Genomic DNA, 21,542 nt, shown 5'->3' on the forward strand with positions numbered 1-21,542 from the left:
CCGTCTGTCCCGTGTGTCCCCCACCACCCAACCGCCAGCACCCAATATTAAAATACTCCTACTTTAGTAGGGAACAAGGTTATGAGCAACATTTTGGCAACCAACTGAAGTCTTTAAAACTTGCTTTCGAAATTGGCCAGAATTTACACTTTTAGAAGCAGATACTGTAGAAAGGGTACACAGTGGTTACATATTTACCTTTTTTCTAAGCCCTTTGAGCAAATTCTTTAATAGATCTTTACATTTCAAACCTCAGTCACATTAGAGCAGGGGTCTCCAAACTTTTCAGTACGAGGGCCACATCGTATATTTTACACATTTTTGGGGGCCAAAGAAAAAAAAAGTTTTATAAATGAACTGGCGATGATTAAGCCCGTGAGATCGAATGAAATTCACTGTTGAAACAACAGGTTTCAGAACTCAAGACATATCCACATATTTTCCGCACAATGCTTGTTGATGGATAATGCAATGCAGAAACATGGGCTTTGAGAATCCACCAACCTCACAAGCTTTTGTGATTTGTCCAACCAAACCTTTCTTCACCCCAGACATGTTCTTTCCTCCATCAATTGTCACACATTGCAGTTCATTCCACTCCAGGTTATATTCTAACAGTTTTTTGCAATTCTTTGAAAATGTCTTCTCCAGTTACTGTGCTGTGCATGCTATGCACTGATGTTAATTCTTGTGTCACATTAAATTCACTGTCGCACCACAGATGAATACTAGGAGTTGTGATGTGTTACACACATCAGTCGATTCATCAAGTGCGAGAGAATACAACTGAAAATTTCTTGCTTTGCAATTTGGTGAAATATATTGCTTCCTATATCCTCAATTCTACAAGCAACAGTATTTGGCGCAAGACTGAGGATTTTGAACAGATTTGCTTTTTCTGGGCATAACTCTTCCACTGCTTCCATTATACACTCTTTAATGTGATCTCCATTGGTGAATGGCTTCCTCTTTTAGCCAACACATAAGCTAGTTTGTAACTGGCCCTGGTTAAAGCTTCATTTTCAGTTATCTTCTGCGTAAAAAAAGCTTGTTGGGAAAGTAACCTGCGTTGCATTGATTCAAATTTTTCCGAACGCTGTGTTCCTGTGAATTGAGAATAACTTGGTTCATGTTTGGTCTCATAGTGCCGGCGTACATTGTACTCCTTCAAAACTGCAACAGTTTCGTTGCATATGACACACAAGGCTTTATTACCTGCTTGTACAAAGAAGTACTTTACACCCCATTCTTCATTAAACAGGCGGCACTCACTGTCCACTTTTCTTTTTTCCTTCCATAACTGAATTGCCTCCATCATTGTCATTGTTCTCGCTCATTTCAGACAGATGGAGCTTACGGATCGGATAAAGCAGCTGTCACTCAGTCAATGCAGAGCGGCAATTGGATAACAGATATCTCAATTGTTGATTGGTTTAATGAACTGTCAGTCACAGGACGGCAGCTCTGATTGGACAATAGGCCGGTAAAGAGGGTGGGGATTCCCATGGGTCCATCAGACACTGCGTGGAGCGGCAGCAAACGTCCGGCCTCTGGCTTCCGTCCCCGCATCCGGATCCTGAGTCAGCGGCGGGGTTCCGGACGCGGGAGTGTTTTCGGCAGCGGGAATCCCGTCCCGCCCCACTGGCTGCGGGCCAGATGTTAGCCCGCTGCGGGCCGGATGTGGCCCGCGGGCCGTAGTTTGGAGACCCCTGCATTAGAGTATGATCAGTTTAGTTGCCATCATAGTGATCACATGCATGGCACAGTAAAGCTATGCACAAGAAGCATGAAACATAACTTAAAAACAAGACCAAGACCAATTCAACTGATAGGTCATTCAGAGGGCTTAGGCTTTACTCATTTCTTGCATAATTTATGACTGCAGTCAGTACAGCATTAAATGAATGCTACAATAATGAAGAATCTGGAGGGTTAAATAGGGGACAACAACCCAATCATGTACATGGATGATAAAATAAACCAACTCCCAGGTTTCAAACACATAAGCTGGAATCAAATTTAGACTACACACAATCTCCTCTCCCAGTTTTAGAGAGATAAATTTGATTAAAGTAAAAATATATACTTTTGAAATGTTAGACACTGGATGGGAAATAAAGCAAATAAACCATCCCAAAGTGCAACTTTCATGTGCAGTGAAATTGCACACAGTTTTTTTTAAAGTCAGTACCTGTACTTATCCTCAAACTTTTAAAAGTACTTATTCAGCTCCTTACTTGAAACAGGGATATCATGAGAAACGTACAGCAGGTTCATTAGAATTTGGAAGGCAAATACAGGTCAACTACAGAACTGATAATCAATGTTGTGCCTTTGTTTAAAAAGGGCTGCAGGGAAAAACCTGGGAACTACAGGCCACTCACATTTGTGGTGGGTAAGTTGTTGGAAGGTATTTTGAGAGACAGGATCTACAGGTATTCAGAGACGCAAGGACTGATTAGGGACAGTCAGCATGGCTTTGAGAGTGGAAAATCATATCTCACAAATTTGATTGAGTTTTTTGAAGGGGTAACCAAGAAGGTAGATGAGGACAGCGCAGTTGATGTTGTCCACATGGACTTTAGAAAGGCCTTTGACAAGGTGCCGCATGGTAGGTTGTTGCATAAGGTTAAATCTCACGGGATCCAGGGTGAGGTAGCTAAATGGATACAAAATTGGCTTGATGACAGAAGCCAGAAGGTGGTTGTAGAAGTTGTTTTTCAAACTGGAGGCCTGTGACCAGCGGTGTGCCTCAGGGAACAGTGCTGGGTCCACTGTTATTTGTCATCTATATTCATGATTTGGATGAGAATATAGGAGGCATGGTTAGAAAGTTTGCAGATGACACCAAGATTGGTGGCATAGTGGACAGTGAAGGTTATCTCAGATTACAACGGGATCTTGATCAATTGGGCCAGTAGGCTGACGAATGGCAGATGGAGTTTAATTTAGATAAATGCATTTTGGTAGATTGAACCAGGGCAGGACTTACTCAGTTAATGGTTGGGCATTGGGGACAGTTATAGAGCAAAGAGATCCAGGGGTACAGGTTCATAGCTCCTTGAAAGTGGAGTCACAGGTGGACAGAGTGGTGAAGGCGACATTCAGCATGCTTGGTTTCATTGGTCAGAACATTGAATACAGGAGTTGGGACGTCTTGTTGAAGTTGTACAAGACATTGGTACGGCCACACTTGGAATACTGTGTACAGTTCTGGTCATCCTATTATAGAAAGGATATTATTAAACTAGAAAGAGTGCAGAGAAGATTTACTAGGATGCTACCGGGACTTGATGGTTTGAGTTATAAGGAGGGGCTGGATAGACTGGAACTTTTTCCTCTAGCGCGTAGAGGCTGAGGAGTGATCTTATAGAGGTCTATAAAGTAATGAGGGGCATAGACCAGCTAGATAGTCAATATCTTTTCCCAAAGGTAGGGGAGTCTAAAACTGGAGGGCATAAGTTTAAGGTGAGAGGGGAGAGATACAAAAGTGTCCAGACGGGCAATTTTTTCACACAGAGTGATGAGTGTCTGGAACAAGCTGCCAGAGGTAGTAGTAGAGGTGGGTACAATTTTGTCTTTTAAAAAGTACTTAGACTAGTTACATGGGTAAGACGGGTATAGAGGGATATGGGCTAAATGTGGGCAATTGGGACTAGCTTAGGGATTTTAAAAAAGGGGCAGCATGGGCAAGTTGGGCCGAAGGGCTTGTTTCCATGCTGTAAACCTCCATGATTCTATGAACCATACCAAAATTGTTAAACTAACTTTCATTGTCAGATGTTGACCAACCTTCCATACATTCTTATCACTTATCATTTTCTGTCCTTGACTTGAATTCCGTTCTTTCCATGTCCTTGGAAAAAAACAATCATATTTGATACAGGATTACATACTCACCTATTACGCTTATGAAGACATTTGTTCCTGGAAGAATTCACGCTAGGCTACCTAATTCCGGCAAGTCCTTCTGATAGTTCTGTAATCTCAGTTCTGAATTAAATAATCTGATCACAACACATTACCCATTCTTTTCAGCATTTGAAACATGCTAGCTATCCATTTCAACCTGTACCACCTCACCTTTAAATAGCAAGCTATCCATCTTTACCTTTATTTTTCATGAGATGAAGCACTCCAGTGGTATACGGCTGTATCTCTACAATGCTAATGAAACCTATAAAGTGTTCAGTATGCTGGGATTAGTCAATATCCAGGAATTCATAAACATAACACCAATGTGGGAGCACCATCACCAAGGACTCAGTTGTCAAGGCGATCCACCACTGCCATCTTCTGAAGTCAACTGCTAATCGCTTGCATACCCAGAATATAAACATATTTTAAATAGCTTTATTTTGCATCCAACTCCACTATATCTGGTGATGCAAATACTGGGTGACCAAAACACAAAGCATTTCCTGTCCCAGCACTTAACCCCCAATTGGGTAAATCTCAACGTGATAATCAACATCAAGTTGGCAAACAAACAGAACACTTTGGTATGACCACCGAATTCCTAAACCCCCTATTGTTGATACTTGTCTTGGGTATTAGTGTGGAAGTTAACAAACAATTGTGAAAATTAAAGTTCCATAATTGTCAAAAACAGTCAAATAATGGAAAATGATTATTAGCCAAACAAGCCTTCAGTCAGGCCTCCAGTAAGGCCAATGCTTACGTACTCAGGATAAGCGAGTATATCTAAAACCTTATTCCATAAACACTGCATTCCAGGCTAGAACAACAGGATGAAAACAAAGAACACGTTACCATGACAATTACCAAATAGCAGGATATGGGGACATATTATGCTAATGAGGATTGGTTTACTATTGGATAAAAAAAGTATGTATGCCAATGAAGGGTTAGAAAAAAATTGCTCGTTTCTCATTTGCTGTAATTAATTATAATTGCTAAATTTTCTGTATGAATCAACAGAACACCCAGCAATACTTTGCTTGCCTCGTGTTCTCACTTGCACACAAGTTATTAAAGCTTGAAAATTGAGTACTCTGGGTTTACGCATTATCTGTATCCAAGTTGACTCCAGTTTAAGTGCTGTTTGTACCCAAAGCCGACGACATTAGAAACGCTCACACTTGTGGCTCATCATTGTAAATATGGCCTTCATGATGAAGCCAGCTCATGAATCCTTCTGTATATCAACATTAAAAATATTTGAAGGGTGTATCCCCGGAAAGTAATGTCCTGATACTTGGGGAGGCAGGGAGAGGGGGTGGGGCAGACAACAAGAGACATGCAGACCGCAAAAAAGTGAAAGCAGCAGAGAGAGAAAACAGCCCAAGAATATAAATATTGAAAAGGGAGGACAGCAGTAATAGAAGTGGTAAAAAGGTGAAAAATAGAATGCAAGTAATAAGCCAGGAATATAAAACAGATTGTAAGAGCTTATACAAGCAAATAAAAAGAATAGTTAAAGTAAATATTGACTTTTCAGAAGCAGAGGGAGGAGAAATTATAGAGAATGAGAAAATTGCAGATACACTGAATATTCTGTTTGCCTTCACAATGGAAGACGAGTTAAATATCAGCAACTGAGGGCAACTTCAAGGTTAATAAGAGTGAGGAGATTAGGGTAATGATAAAAAGCACTGGAGAAATTTGAGACTAAAATCTGGCAAACCCCCAAGACCTGACGGCCTACATTCTACGGTTTTAATGAGACAGCTGCAGAGATAGCGGATAGTGGTTATGATCTTGCAGAATTCCCTAGACTCTAGAATGGTCCCATTGGTTTGGAAGTGAGCAAAGGTAATAACTGTTATTCAAGAAAACAGGGAACGACAGGCCAGTTAGCCTGACATCAGTTATCAGTAAAGTGCTGGAATCTATTATTAAGGATGTCTTAACGATGCACTTAGAAAATCCTAGTATGGTCAGACAACAAGGTTTTACAAAATGGAAACTGTGTTTGATAAATTTAAAGTTTTTTTTGAGGATGCTACTAGTATGGTAGCTAATAGGGAACTAGTAGCTATACTATACTTGGAATTCCAAAAGGTATTTGATATGGTGCCATACAAAAGGCTGATATGCAAGACAAGGGTTGAAAGAGTTGGGGTTAATAAATTAACATGTATAGAGGGATTGTTAACAATCAGGGAGTGAGAGTGGGGACAAATGGGACATTTTCAAGTTGGCAGGATTCAACTAATGGAATGCTGAATGGATGAGTGGTGGGACTCAAGGTATTCCCAATCTATATTAGTAACTTAGATGCATTACTCTGACTCTTCAGCTACGTTTGCTGATGATAATGAGCTAGGTAGAAATGCAAGCTGTGAGGAGGACATTTCATGCTGCAAAGAGCTACAGAAAATTAGTGAATGGGCAACAAATGAAGTTTAACGTGGAAACATGAGATCCTTCACTTTGGTTGTAAAAATAGAAAGGTATTATTTTGTAAAGGGTGGGAAACTTGTAAGTGCTGATGTTCAGAGGGACTTGAGTATAGTCATACGCGGTACTGAATATTGCATGCAGGTACAACAAGCAATTAGAAAGGTAAATGGCAGGCTGACCTTTATTGCAAGGGGTTTGGAGTACGAGAATAAAAAATCTTGCACAATTGTACATGGCTTTGATGAGACTACATCAATGCTGTGGAATATGGTGCGTCATTTTTGTCTTCATAGTTATGGAAGGATATATTTGCATTGGAGTTGAAACAGCAACAGTTCACTGGATTTGTCCCTGGAATGAAAGGGCTATCCTATAAGAAGCTGAGGAAATTGATCGCTATGCTCTGGAGTTTGTAGAATGAAAGGTGATCCCATTGAGCCATCCAGTAGCACAGAGGTTGCTTCCTCTGTCTGGGGAATCTAAAACACAGGGGCTAAGGCAAAGTATCAGGATAAGTGGACAACTATTTAGGACCGAGATGAGGAGAAATTTCTTCATTCAAAGGATTGTGAATATTTGGAATTCCTTACCCCAGAAGGCTGCATCGTTAAATAAATTAAAGAGGAGATGGATCAATTTTTGGTCTGTTAGGGAAATAAGGGATCTGGGAAAAAGTGGGAAGTGGTGTTGAGACCAAATATCAGCAATGATCGTACCGAATGGAGGAGCTGACACGACAGGCCATATGTCTGTCTTGTCCTGCTCCTATTTATGTTGAGGAAATTAAAGATGCACATCAGGTTTTATAGCAATCATGGGGTCTTTTAGTCTTCATATAGATTGAGCAAGTCAAATTTGTACTACTGGTGTGAAGAACAAGTTAATAAGCATTCTTTCAAGGCAGTTTTCTGGATCAATTGTCAAAATACCAACGAAGGAATAGACTATTCCAGATCGAATTTTGTGCAATAAGAAACAGTTAGATAATCACTCTGGAATAAAGGAGCCTCTGGGGGAGAATGATCATCAATTAAATATAAAATTCAGCATTTTAATAGTGATTAACTCATTAAGATTTGATGTTAAATCTGAACAAATCAAACTACAGGAGTAAAAAGGGTGAGTGGGGAAAATTGCTTTAAAATTTGAAAGCAGATAAGAAAGTTTTAAAGAATTAATTTGTGATTTGCAGTAAATATTCATTCCCTTAAGAAATAAAAATCCAAAGGAAAGAGTGCAAAATGCTGCTGAAAAAAGTAGCAAGTCTGAGAATTTAGGGGCTGGGGTGGGCGGAGGGGAAAGAAAGAAAGATAACTAAATGATTAGAGAGAGTGAGCTTGGGTCTTTCCGAGGCAGATACAGGAGAAATTACAAACAGTGAATAAGGAAATGGCACACACAAACAAATAGTTTTTATCTGCCTTCATGTAAAAAAGGAAATAGTGGGGGAACCAAAGCATTAGCGAAGATGAGGAATGTCGGGACATTAGAATTAATAAACGAATTGTACTGGAGAGAAATACCACTAATCGCCTGTACATGGTAGCCTACTTCCCAGGATTTTAAAAGAAGTGGCAAGAGAAATTTAGCTGCATTGTGTTTGTTCCAAAATTCCCCAGATGATGGGAAGGATCCAGATGGCAGAAAGGTAAAAAGGAGGGCGGAAGAAAATTGTGATCAAAAGGGCAACTAGCCTGATATCAGTAGTAGATTGAATGTTAAAATCTATTATTAGGCGCATGGGAACATGGCACTTAAGATAACCATAATTTTATTTGGGGAGCCGCAACACGGATTCGTGACAGGGAAATAGTGTTTGAGAAATCCATTTTTTTTTAAGCTTGGGGCTAGTAGGGCAAATAACCAGGAACCAGTGGATGTAGTGCATTTAGATTTTCAAAAAACATTCATAAGGTGCCATATTAGATGTTGTGATATAAAATTAGATCACAGGATTAGAGTTAATACGTTAGCATGCATTGAGGATTGGTTAATGGACTGAAAACAAAGAAGAAAATAAACAAGTTTTTTTCAGGTTGATTGTATCTAGTGGGATACCCCAAGGACCAGTGCTTGGATCTTAGCTATCAACAAACGATATCAACAATGTAGAGTTTAATGTATCCAAATTTGCTGACAATACAAAGTTTAGTGGGAAAATAAATTTTGGGGAGGATGCAAAGAAGCTTCAGAGGGATATAGACAGGTTAAATCAGTGGACAAGAACATGGCAGGTGGAATGTAATGTGGAAAAGTAATACAAAAAGTAGAAAAACAGAACATTTTTTCAATGACGAGAGAATGGAAATGCTGGTACTCAAGTAGACTGGGATGTCCTTGTGCACAAATCACAGAAATTTAACATGCAGGTTTAGTCTGTATTACAAGTACAATTGGTCGAATAATTGAAAAGGACTTTGGTGAGACTACACAGTAGTGTATAGTTCTACTTTTCTTATCTAGTGAAGGATACTTGCCTTCAAGGGAGTGCCAGAAAACTTCACAAGACTGATCCCTGAGGGGCAGGGACTGTCCTGTGAGTAGATTAGACCTATATTCACTAGGGTTTAATGGAATGAGAGGTGATCACATTGAAACATACAAATTTCTTATGGCCATTGACAGGTTAGCTGCTGGGAGGACGTTTCTCCTGGAAGGGTAGTCCAAAAATAGGAGTCAGATCTTAGGATAAGGATTTAGAACTGAGGTGCAAAAAAATTTCTTCACTCATAGGGTTGTAAATCTTTCAAATTCTCTCATTCAGAGCATACTGAAAACAGAAATGGATATTTTGGATACTAAGGAAACCAAAGGATATGGGGAAATTGTGGGAAGGTGGAGTTGAGGTTGAAGATCATCAATTATTTTTTTAGAGATGTGTAAGACGTTCAAAGGACTTGATGGTCTACTCCTGCTCCTATTTCTTAAATTATGATTTCAAGAATACATATTCCATCTAGCCAGTTAATACACACAACCAACAATGATTCCTTTCATTCACCACTTTCAACGATCAAAATTTTTTTACTACACTCTAGTCGTCATCATCCTTTTAGTGAAGAAAGATGTACAGTGACGAGAGGCGTTATTATTTTTAACATATTTAAGGACTATTGTGTTATTCTATGAAGCAGGTTTGTGGGTCTGTATGCGACAAATAATTTAATTAAGCAGGGGACTGATGTCTGGTATGGTTTGTGGCATGAAAGGAGTGGCAGTACTAATGGCATGCATTTGAAATAGTTTAAAGTGTAGTTTATTAGTGTCACAAGTAGGCTTACATTAACACTGCAATGAAGTTACTGTGAAAATCCTAGTCACCACACTCCGGCACCTGTTCGGGTACACCGAGGGAGAATTTAGCATGACTAATGTACCCAACCAGCACGTCTTTCAGACTGTGGGAGGAAACCGGAGCACCCGGAGGAAACCCACACAGACACAGGGAGAACGTGCAGACTATGCACAGACAGTGACCCAAGCCAGGAATCGAACCCAGGTTCCTGGCGCTGTGAGGCAGCAGTGCTAACCACTGTGCCAAAGTAGACATGGCCAAGTGAATTTTCAATAAGTAACAAGCAGTGGGAAGTAAGGGTTTGGATTTTCAAACGGGAGTAAATGGTTTTCAACTTGAAAAAGGTCATAAATAAGATAGTTATATTTTGGGAAAGTTAAATTTCAAAGAGGGACTAAGGACTATAGGATCAAAGATTAAAAAAAAGATGTTAAGCTGTGGTGGTGATGGCTATGAGAGATCTCCTGGAGTATGTTGCGTTGGGAAAAGAGCCAATCCAGAAAAGTGTCTGTTTCCCTGAAAGCAGTATTTTATGTTGAGGTTTTTTGAATTTCCACAGTGAATGAGAAGTCCTGAGATGTACCATTCCTATAGCAACAGTGGATTACTGGAATGTTGTAGTTAAACATCTATAAGGAAGTGTTGCCTAGAGGGTATTTACTTGCGTGTCTAACCAAATGAAGTTATTTTGAGGGATGTTTGGTGAAACAAATTTTAACAGTCTAACTATAATTTTGTGTGGTTAATTTTACTTAATGGTTAAAATCCCAGAAGTGTTACTGGAATTTGTGGCTTCTAAATTCAGTTGGGGGGGAAGGGGGCAGTCAGAAGGGATGCCCAGTCCGAGGGGAGTTGAGGCCTGCCTCAGCCATTGCACCGGGAGAACAGCCTCTCATATTTCTGGAGGTCTGGATGGAAGGACCCCCTCCCTGAAAGAGCAACTCCCAGAGCCAATCTAACCCCCCCTCACTCCTTTGTGACTTCCAGCCAGCCCCCCACAACTCACGCCTCCCACAGCACCAGGCCCTGGCTTCTCCCCCAGTAAAAACCCCACTTAAAAGTGGCCCTTCCTCCCTGACCCTACTACTCGATGGCTACAGATGAGTGTAGCACTGTAAGCAGTATTATTATAAGCTCCATCAATAGGTAGCTATGTACATGCCAGTGAAGCTAAAAGTTTCATTTCAGCTAAGCTGGTGGCAAGAGTCATCCCCTATCGAGGTTAGTCATTCAAAAAAATGCTGACTTCAATGACAATAGAGTGTAACAAATATAACAAACATACACACACCCAAGAGTGTTAATGACAGTATCAAACCACCTATGTAAGGCTAACACCATTTATTCTCAAATATTCTTCCTGTCTCTCCAAAGTAGATCAACACCATGCCTAGTGCATGTAAACTCCTGGTAGATTCTTGCATATCCACTAACGAACATTTTGAATTAACCACAGGAAATAGGGGGAGGGGAGGAGACAGGATAAACATTGAAAATATACTATATGCTCATTCTGACTATCTAATGGTGCACACACACCAGCAGGGCTATTCTGTTGCATTATTTCATTTAGTCTTGTCTAAGATTTGAATTATTAAATAGACCAATGAGCCTCATGAGGATGGGCAGAACATTCCAATCCATTGCCTACAAGACCCTCTGTGACTGCCTGTCAATGCTTCAGCCAAAATATAATAAGTCCAAGCTGATCTAACATACAGCAAGTCTCGGTGGGCCAGAGGTTAACAGCCATATCCAGGTTCCTCAATCTCTTGAGACAAGTCAGGAGGTCAGTTTGCCACTGACATTAAAAACGTCTCTCCGTTCAGATCAGAAAATTCCCTTCTGCAGATTTTGGGTTTCTCCAAAACATCTGCCAAGGGAGTAGCAGACAGAGCTGGTCCCATGTTTCTGTCAATAATTCTTGATTCAGTCACAAGGAGATGCAATCCAGGGTGGTTACATACAACTTTCCCCCAAATTCCCTGTATGAAACTGCCAAAGTTCTACCATGTGTTCTCCAAACATCATAGAAAAACCCAAAGATCCATCACACCTGGAAGCTGCAAGAGGAAACCAGTCCCATTTCTCTGTGGTACAGCATGTTGATGCACCAATATATTATGCATCTTAATAATTCCATTCTTTGAATTCGAAGTCTGATCTTTTAGTCTCATAAGCACTGTTGCATTCCATTTCAGTCCCAGATCTCGTATTTTAAACTGCATTTACAAATGGTGCTAAACTTTAAAATCTGTCAGTTTCACTTGCAGAAATAAGTAGTTATGAAATCTAGCACGGCATTAAAAAGACATTTCGAAAAAGATTGAAGGAGCAAGTAAGGTATACAGTTCAAAATAAAGTTTTTTAAAGTTTATTTATTAGTGTCACAAGAAGGAAAAGCGGTAAATGTGGTTTACATGGACTTCAGCAAGGCATTCGATAAGGTCCCCCATGCAAAACTTCTCGAGAAAGTGAGAGGGCATGGGATCCAAGGGGCTTGCCTTGTGGATCCAGAACTGGCTTGCCTGCAGAAGACAGGGAGTGGTTGTAGATGGGTCTTTTTCTGAATGGAGGTCGGTCACCAGTGGAGTGCCCCAGGGATTATCTGTTCTGGGACCCTTGATGTTTGTCACTTTCATAAATTACCTGGATGAGGAAGTGGAGGGATGGGTTGGTAAGTTTGCCGACGACACGAAGGTTGGTGGTGTTGTGGATAGTTTGGAGGGATGTCAGAAAGTGCAGCGTGGCATAGATAGGATGCAAGACTGGGCTGAGAAGTGGCAGATGGACTTCAACCCGGATAAACGTGTAGTGGTCCATTTTGGCAGGTCAAATGGGATGAAGGAGTATAATATCAAGGGTAAGACTCTTAGCAGTGTAGAGGATCAGAAGGACCTTGGGATCCGGGTCCATAGGACTCTTAAATCGGCCTCGCAGGTAGAGGTGGTGGTTAAGAAGGCGTATGGTGTGCTGGCCTTCATCAATCGAGGGATTGAGTTTAGGAATCGGGAGATAATGATGCAGCTTTATAAGACCTTCGTCAGACCCGACTTGGAGTACTGTGCCCAGTTCTGGTCGCCTCATTACAGGAAGGATGTGGAAATTATTGAAAGGGTGCAGAGAAGATTTACAAGGATGTTGCCTGGATTGGTTGGCATGCCTTATGAGGATAGGTTGAGGGAGCTTGGTCTTTTCTCCTTGGAGAGACGAAGGATGAGAGGTGACCTGATAGAGGTGTACAAGATGCTGAGAGGTATAGATCGGGTGGATTCTCAGAGGCTTTTTCCCAGGGCTGAAATGGCTGCTACGAGAGGACACAGGTTTAAGGTGCTGGGGAGTAGGTACAGAGGAGATGTCAGGGGTAAGTTTTTCACTCAGAGGGTGGTGGGTGAGCGGAACCGGCTGCCGTCAGTGGTGGTGGAGGCAAACTCGATAGGGTCTTTTAAGAGACTTCTGGATGAGTACATGGAACTTAATAGCCCAGTCTGCAGGTACAACAGGTGATCAAGAAGGCAAATGGGATGTTGGCCTATATCGCGAGGGGGATAGAATATAAAAGCAGGGATGTCTTGATGCACCTGTACAGGGCATTGGTGAGGCCGCAGCTGGAATACTGTGTGCAGTATTGGTCCCCTTATATGAGGAAGGATATATTGGCATTGGAGGGAGTGCAGAGAAGGTTCACCAGGTTGATACCGGAGATGAGGGGTTTGGAGTATGAGGAGAGGCTGAGGAGATTGGGTTTGTACTCGTTGGAGTTTAGAAGGATGAGGGGGGATCTTATGGAGACTTATAAGATAATGCGGGGGCTGGATAGGGTGGAGGCGGAGAGATTCTTTCCACTTAGTAAGGAAGTTAAAACTAGAGGACACAGCCTCAAAATAAAGGGGGGTCGGTTTAAGACAGAGTTGAGGAGGAACTTCTTCTCCCAGAGGGTGGTGAATCTCTGGAATTCTCTGCCCACTGAGGTGGTGGAGGCTACCTCGCTGAATATGTTTAAAGCGCGGATGGATGGATTCCTGATCGGTAAGGGAATTAAGGGTTATGGGGATCAGGCGGGTAAGTGGTACTGATCCACGTCAGATCAGCCATGATCTTATTGAATGGCGGGGCAGGCTCGAGGGACTAGATGGCCTACTCCTGCTCCTATTTCTTATGTTCTTATGTTCTTAATAGGATTGAGGATTATAGGTAAGCCTATATATAAGCCTAGGTAGGTAGGGACATGACCGGCGCAACTTGTGGGCTGAAGGGCCTGTTTGTGCTGTATTTTTTCTATGTTCTAAGTAGGCTCACATTAACACCACAAGGAAGTTACTGTGAAAATCCTCTAGTCGCCACACTCCAGCACCTGTTGGCGTACACTGAGGGAGAATTTGGCCAATGCACCAAACCAGCATCTCTTTCAGACTGTGGGAGAAAACCAGAGCACCTGGAAGAAACCCACACAAACACAGGGAGAATGTGCGGACTCCGCTTAGGCAGTGACCTAAGTCAGGAATCGAACCTGGGTCCCTGGCTCAGTGAGGCAGCAGTGCTAACCACTGAAAATATGCACACATTCAAAATGTTATGTGTTAAGATTCTAAACTTAAATCCTGTTGGGTATTTCAATCAATTTCTGCATTAGATGTGTAGATGTATTTAAGTATCACTCCCTGCACTATATTCATCAACAGAGAATCAAGGGCAATTATAAGCTTCCAAGTCTACACTAGGCAATTCTAGTAACCTCTGGTCAAACTTAGTTTTACAAGGAAAAAAATATATTTTACACAACTTCAAGATGCCAATACTATACCAATGCACATCAACTGGGGAGACTCTGGCCTAGTGATATTATTGCTAGACTATCAATCCAGAAACTCAGCCAATGTTTTGGAGACCCAGGTTCAAATCCTGCTATGGCAGCTGGTGGAATTTGAATTCCATTAAAAAAATCTGGAATTAAGAATCTACTGACGACCATGAAACTATTGTCGATTGTTGGAAAAACCCATCTGGTTCACTAACATCCTTTAGAAAAGGAATCTGCCATCCTTTCCAAGTCTGGCCTATGTGTGACTCCAGAGCCACAGCAATTTGGTTGACTTTCAACTGCCCTCTGAACAAGAGCAACTAGGGACGGGCAATAAATGCCGGCCAGCCAGCGACACTCATATCCCATGAATGAATAAAAAATAAGACATACAGGTGAAAATACCATGACAGAAAGTAATCAAGACTACATAATTTTTTCCATGTTGAGATGCTGTTGATAATTTGTGGTGTCCATGTACTTTCTGCTTATGCCATCTTCTCATTAGTTAACAGTTTCCATTGCTAGAACTAGGGACATCAATAAAAGGTGCACATGGACACAAAATGTCAACTCTTTCTCTCTCCACAGATGCTGCCAGACCTGCTGAGTTTATCCAACATTTTCTGTTTTTACTTAATAAGCAATCAGTCCTTCATCAACCAATGTGGAAGTTTTCCTCCAACGGTTTAATATGCAAACACATTATTCAATAAAAAAATGAATTCTGAATGCTGTACACCATTTGAAACAGCCTCCTGAACAACCAATATGGAGCAGTGCAACACAGATTTAATTGCCTACTTTGCCAAGTTCTCAATTGCAACCATATCATTACATGGAAGGATACCAAAACAAATTAATTGACTGACATGCGCCAAATTGACACAAACATTAGTTACTTACTTGGTGTGAAAGCAAATCTGTGTTTGCATAGTTCACAGTATTCTTTTCTGCTGTGTTTGAGCCACTGAACTAAACTGGAAGAAAAGTGAAAAATATTAGTACTGTCAAATATGGACATGTATTATTCTTTTTTTTTACAGAAAAGGCTTCAAGTATTTGCTCAAGAGAGTTTTGCTCATGCTACAAAAGTTCACTGGGAGCATTATTCTCACATTGCAATTTAATAAAGTGTCACAATTTTTGTGCAGCAATGCATCTTCACATCGTACACATCATGTGTAAGCAAACACTCAACCACATACAATTATGGTTGATTTACAGCAGTCACACCTTGGATTAACTGCTGCATAAGCTGATAAACCTTACCAGATCCAAATGATCTCATCTATCAAGGCACTGTTGATTTATTTTATATTGATTTAGTGACTAGGTATCATTAGCTTAGTTCTCAGCTCATCTCAGTTGGTAGGGATCCTGCTCAGGCTAGAAATTTTAAGGTTTATGCCTCTGTATAGTCTTGAGTGCATAATTGAGGTTAATACTTCAATGCAGTCCTGAGGGAGTGCCATATTGTTGAAGTTCTTGGAGTAGATATTAACTACTGTAAAATAATTATTTCACAGATCCCTGATTCTGCAGGGATGTATAACTTATTAGATAGCTCTACCAAAGCGGCATCAGTGGCTGATGGGTTGAATGCCTTTTCAGTGCTGTTTTATTCTTCGACGACTTCTAGGTTCAGATGAGGGGATGGGAGGGGTGGAATTTCAGGGCAGCAAGAGCTCAAATATTTAGCTGGGAAAGAATCAAAATTTGCCTTTTCCGATGCTGAAAATTAGCTTTACATGCCCAGCTTCATCTCTTTTATTTTATACTTCCAATATTTACAATTTTAGTTTTTCTATCTGATGTAGCTGCTAATTACTTAAATACTTCACTCATTAGATAAACCCAATAACATTCACATCAGTTTAGAATTTATATGAAACACATATCCCATCTCCATTGCAAACAATATTAATTAGTTTCAATCATATTGAAAACATTATTCAGCACAATATAATTGAGATGTTGATTTATGTGACTATTTTAAAGAAAGCTAATATTGACAGAAAATTGTCTCACCTCATTGTAATGCCATACTACATTATAAAATAGTATTTCACATAAAGGTGAAACTACTGCACAGTATATTAATCTGATCCAACCTACCACTCTTGGTGGATAAATTTGATACTGCCAGTGCACACGCAAGGATGGTAAAGTGGTTTATCTGCTGTCCCCTCTGACCGACAGACCCGGCATATATCTGTTGACGGAGAAGAGAAAAAGTGTCTTGGTATTGAAGTTTTAACAAACTGTTAGCTCATTTAGCTTACTAGTTAAGCCATTTGGTTCCAACCTCTATTCTGAAAGTTCAAATTAAAAGAATGTACTGACCAAATAAACACTGAAGATTCCTGATTACCATTCCTGTATATACATGGTTAAAGCAGGAAAAAAACCGAGCCTTCATTTTTATTTAGAACTCAAGCAGCAATGCAAGACATTTCAATAGGCTGGTTGTAGATATTTTCACCCACCCACACCCCCGATGCTGAAGCCATACTGCTGCACAATTGATTGGTAGCAAGTATTACTGCTGTGTCAATTGCAGTGCTAATCAGTAAACAGATTAGCGCAGAGCTCCATTCACCTGTGATTTCTTTCAAAAGTTAGAAACACAAGACTGTGCCCACATAAGACACCAAAATGACACAAATCTTATTCAGACTCATAGTAGTACAACGCGCCTTTAACCAGGTACTCAACTTAAGATCACACTGTATTTATATGCTACATTATGTCACCTTAAGCAGCGAGATAGCTTCTTGATGGACAGGATATTACATCACTGAGTCAGGAAGCAATCTGACCCTGGAGCTGATCAATGCACAACAAATCACACTGCAAACCACAGAAGTGACTGGACAATTGTAGCCCAATACACAATTCACCGCCAGATCACAAATTCGTTTTTCATGTTGCTTCAAAACAACAAACTTTGCTTCTTAAAAGCTACTACCACGAGCTTCAATTACTGGATGCAAATTTTGCGGTTACAAGGACAGCACACTGGCACAGCGGTTAGCACTGGTGCCTCACAGCAGGGACCCGGGTTCGATTCCTGGCTTGGGTCTGTGCGGAATCTGCACGTTCTCCCCATGTCTACATGGGTTTCCTCCAGGTGCTCCAGCTTCCTCCAACAGTTCGAAAGATGTGCTGGTTAGGTGCATTGGCCATGCTAAATTCTCCCTCAGTGTACCCGAACAGGTGCTGGAATGTGACGATTAGGAGATTTTCACAGTAACTTCATTGCAGTGTTAATGTAAGTCTACATTACATTGTGACAATAATAAATGAACTTAAAACAAAGGAAACTCCTATTAACATTGCAGTGATCACTCTTTCCTTCTCAAAACCACAGCTGAACGTCACAGAATGAGACTGTGCAAAATATATAAACACATTCTACAATTTCATGGACTTTGGTTTTGCTTAAGGAAAGACAGAATTTCAGATGTGAAGGATTCAGAATACTAAAAAGAAAATACAAATATAAAAATATTAAATTGGAATGGCTTTATATTATGAACCAATAACCAGAGTTCTGCATCTGTTCAATTACTTTTACAAACATCATTTCTGTTATATCCAAATATGAAAATAATCTAGGCAGGAATTCTCTGATGTCAGATGCCTGTCACCGCTGTCAGTGCGAATGGAAAATTTGGCGCTCAACCAAAACTCCACACTGCAGCTGGATTGGAGAACCCCAGCTGTGGGCGAGATCGAAGAATTCTGACCCTTATGTCTGCAGATACTTCTCGTCTACAAAACCTTACTTTTATGGTGACAAAAGTCATTACCAACCCACTATTTTGTCACCATTGTATTTTTGTAATGAAAAATGCCGATATTAAAAAAAAATCACAATTATATCCCCTCAGCACTACAGTTTTGCCAACTACTTCAGAATGCCTGAATGCCTTTCCTAACCAATTTTCTCATTCCAAATTCACAGAAGCCATTTTGAACATTGCTGTGTTAGGAGCTTGCTGTGCATAAATTGGCTGCTGAATTGTCCTGGACTACAGTGACTATACTTCCAAAATGATTTGTTAGCTGTAGTGTTTTAGGACATCTGGTAGTCATGAAAGGCACTATGTAAATTCAAGTCTTTCTTTCTCTTTACCCAGATCTAAGATGAATGATCTGTGACTATCTCACTGTACTCACTTCCAGAAATTTCAGAGATAGTAGAGTGTCAACAACAATCTCAAGCTGCCAGCTGAGAATTGAGGGCAAAACAATGCTCATTTCAATGAGGAGATCAAGTGATAGCACGTAATTATACCACAAGAAAGAAATGGCTACCAGCCATCGTTTTAGCAAAAACAGGTTCAATTTCTTACACGGTTCAAACCGAAGATGAACTAGTTTGGCGACGCCATACTAATTGTTATCTCGAAAGGTTCCTCAGAATCATCCCCAGAAGTACCAACTTTAGTCCCTAATGTTGTGAATACTACTATGGAAGACTTAATTGAAGTGGAATTGGCTGATGATTGTGTCTTAGCTACTGTACCATATGAGAATGATGCACAATTAGTTCCAAGAGAAGAAGTGTCTAATGAAGTTCCAAATCATACTTCTAGGGTCAAGGACAGCCAAATTCTACAACATCATATACAACCAAAGAGGAATAGACATTGTCCTGATCAACTTATTGATCGTGTATAATGATTAATGATGCATAGTACTGTCCTATGTATAACATTGTAGTAATTTGTCATGACCACAGAAATAAGGGGTTGCAGGTTGCTTTAAGAGCTGATCATATGATTTGATGGTGATGCCATTAGGGTGTTTGCAGAGGCTGCTTTACTTTCAGTTTGTATTCTGCAGTGCAGACAACACCTCTTTCAATAAAACCTGTTGTGTATTAGCCTGAATCTGTGTGTGTGCAAACCACATCTTTACTTTGTTAAAACCCACAGCCCCTAACATAGTTAGGACATTATAAGGTCTTAGCAGTCAAAACAATTAAATATAATTCATGGATATTGGATAAGACAGTAGCAACTTACTCAAGCTTCTCTATGCTGTCCTTGTAGAAATGCCCAACTAAGGAAAATCCAGAGAAATTAAGTCATATCTTTTATGTTCAAAGTCTTCAGGAATGTATTTTGGCTCCAAGCTGATATACTAGCAGTTTGTGCATGCCCAGTGAAAAGCAGGTATGCATAGACCCTGAACAAACTTCCCCTAGAAGTAACAGGACCCAAGAGTCTGCAAATACAATTTTGCACGTGATAAATATTTGAGCTTTAACTTAGTGTTATGTAGGGATTCTAGATATTCCTCCTTTTCTGGGGAATATAGAGGAGAAATACAAAGACCAATGATGACTCTGGACACCACTTAGGTACCGGTAGCCAGCTTTGGAGGTGTACAGACAGAGAACCAAGAGCAGGAATCCAGATTCATAGTTTCACATACTTTCATAAAATTATGTGGTGAATAGTCAGAAGAAAAATAAATCGAGTGGCTTTGTGGGAGGGGTTAGCTGCCACGAGAACACTCACTCACTGCTTCCCTGTTTTGAACATACCCGTTGACCAAATTCAATGCGAAGACATAAAATTTTTTAACAAGACCCACTAGAGTTGTACACTATTAGAACTCCCAGTTCCTCTGAAAGTTTAATATGGGGTTAATCATTGACATCCAACCTAACTGAAAACTTGGCCACGTTCACATTTGCTTTACACTCACTGTCCTCCCAGTTTCCACGTGATCCTCCAATACCCCTCATTAGAACTCAAAGCACGTTCTTTCAACGGAAAAGGGTTACATCAAAACGCACAGCACACAAATAAACCTTAAGATCTACTGGAACCAGTACCTATTACATTTCACAGCTTACAAGTGAAAACCAATAGCAACTACAATGTATGAACTTTTGTAGATAACAGTTACATACACTGGTGATTAAAATCAGAGTCTGAAATAAGAACTTTTAATGTAGCATTTCATGTCTGCTGCATCAACGTAACTGTTAGGAAGTTCCTTGCACCAGCTGCTTTAGATTGAAAGGTTGATTGTAAATAACTCCACATTGAGGAAAACATTTCAGAAGAAATTATACATTTCAACTACAGTTTACAGCAATTTTCTTCACTGTCAGAAGTTACAGCAATTTGGCTGAGAGATTAACAAATATAACACAAGGTATTACAATTCTTACAATGAGGCACAAGGCAATTAGCTTCAAAATCTAGGGTCTTTGCATTGTCAGGACCCACTACCCTCTTACACAACAATCATGGGGGGCACAGTGGTTAACACTGCTACCCACAGCGCCAGGGATCCGGGTTCAATTCCTGGCTTGGGTCACTGTCTGTGTGGAGTTTGCATGTATGCATGTCTGAAAGACACGCTGGTTAGGTGCATTGACCCGAACAGGTGCCAGAGTGTTGCGACTAGCGGAATTTCACAGTAACTTCATTGCAATGTTAATGTAAGCCTTACTTGTGACTAATAAATAAACTTAACATTTTACCTGCAGTTTTACATTGGGAAGCAAAATAGCTTGGAATCTAAAGTGAGCTTAACTGTGGGTTCTACAGAGGTGGTGTGTTCAAATCACAACCTCTGGGTAAAGGTGGCCCAAGGCAGTCCAGTCCTGTTTTTGTATTTTGTTAGCTGATTTGGTTTTGAAGGGATGCTTCTATCATTGTTGTCTCACTGATTAGTAAGGCTAAATCAAAAACTAGAGTTGGTTAGATCAGAAATGAAGCAAATGCAAATTAAGAGCATGGATTTACAATTTATACACAACCCTCAAGATTTCCAAGTATACGCTTTCACAAACTGCATACAAAGTCAAAGAAAAGTAAGCTGAGCTATAAAGGCCAGAAAGGTCAGAGTCTGATTTCATTTTATATTGAGTTAGCTCATTTCAGTCAGGGTGATCATAGTTCTGCTGCTTAGCTTCTGGGGCAAGGAAAGAAAAAGTGTCTTGGGTTCCTTCCTCTAAACTGCAATACAGTTTCACTACTGGATGAAAAAACATGGGGTCAGGATCAGGTTCCCCTGCAAACTTCCTGGCTAACTGGTGACACCTACTAT

At 40.4% G+C, this 21,542-nt stretch overlaps 1 protein-coding gene across 2 annotated transcripts in view; it reads right to left on the reverse strand.

Moving 5' to 3' along the window:
- marchf6 (membrane-associated ring finger (C3HC4) 6) overlaps positions 1–21,542 on the reverse strand; it is a 93,846-nt gene that overhangs the window by 53,980 nt on the left and 18,324 nt on the right. For both annotated transcript variants that reach the window (XM_078242231.1, XM_078242223.1), the window contains exons 2-3: positions 16,581–16,677; positions 15,369–15,442 (exon numbers count right to left, since the gene is read on the reverse strand). In XM_078242231.1, coding sequence (XP_078098357.1) covers positions 15,369–15,442; positions 16,581–16,677 — 171 coding nt within the window. The remainder of the gene's footprint in view (positions 1–15,368; positions 15,443–16,580; positions 16,678–21,542) is intronic.

Source organism: Mustelus asterias, chromosome 2 (assembly GCF_964213995.1).
Source record: "Mustelus asterias chromosome 2, sMusAst1.hap1.1, whole genome shotgun sequence".
Classification (NCBI taxonomy): Eukaryota; Metazoa; Chordata; class Chondrichthyes; order Carcharhiniformes; family Triakidae; genus Mustelus; species Mustelus asterias.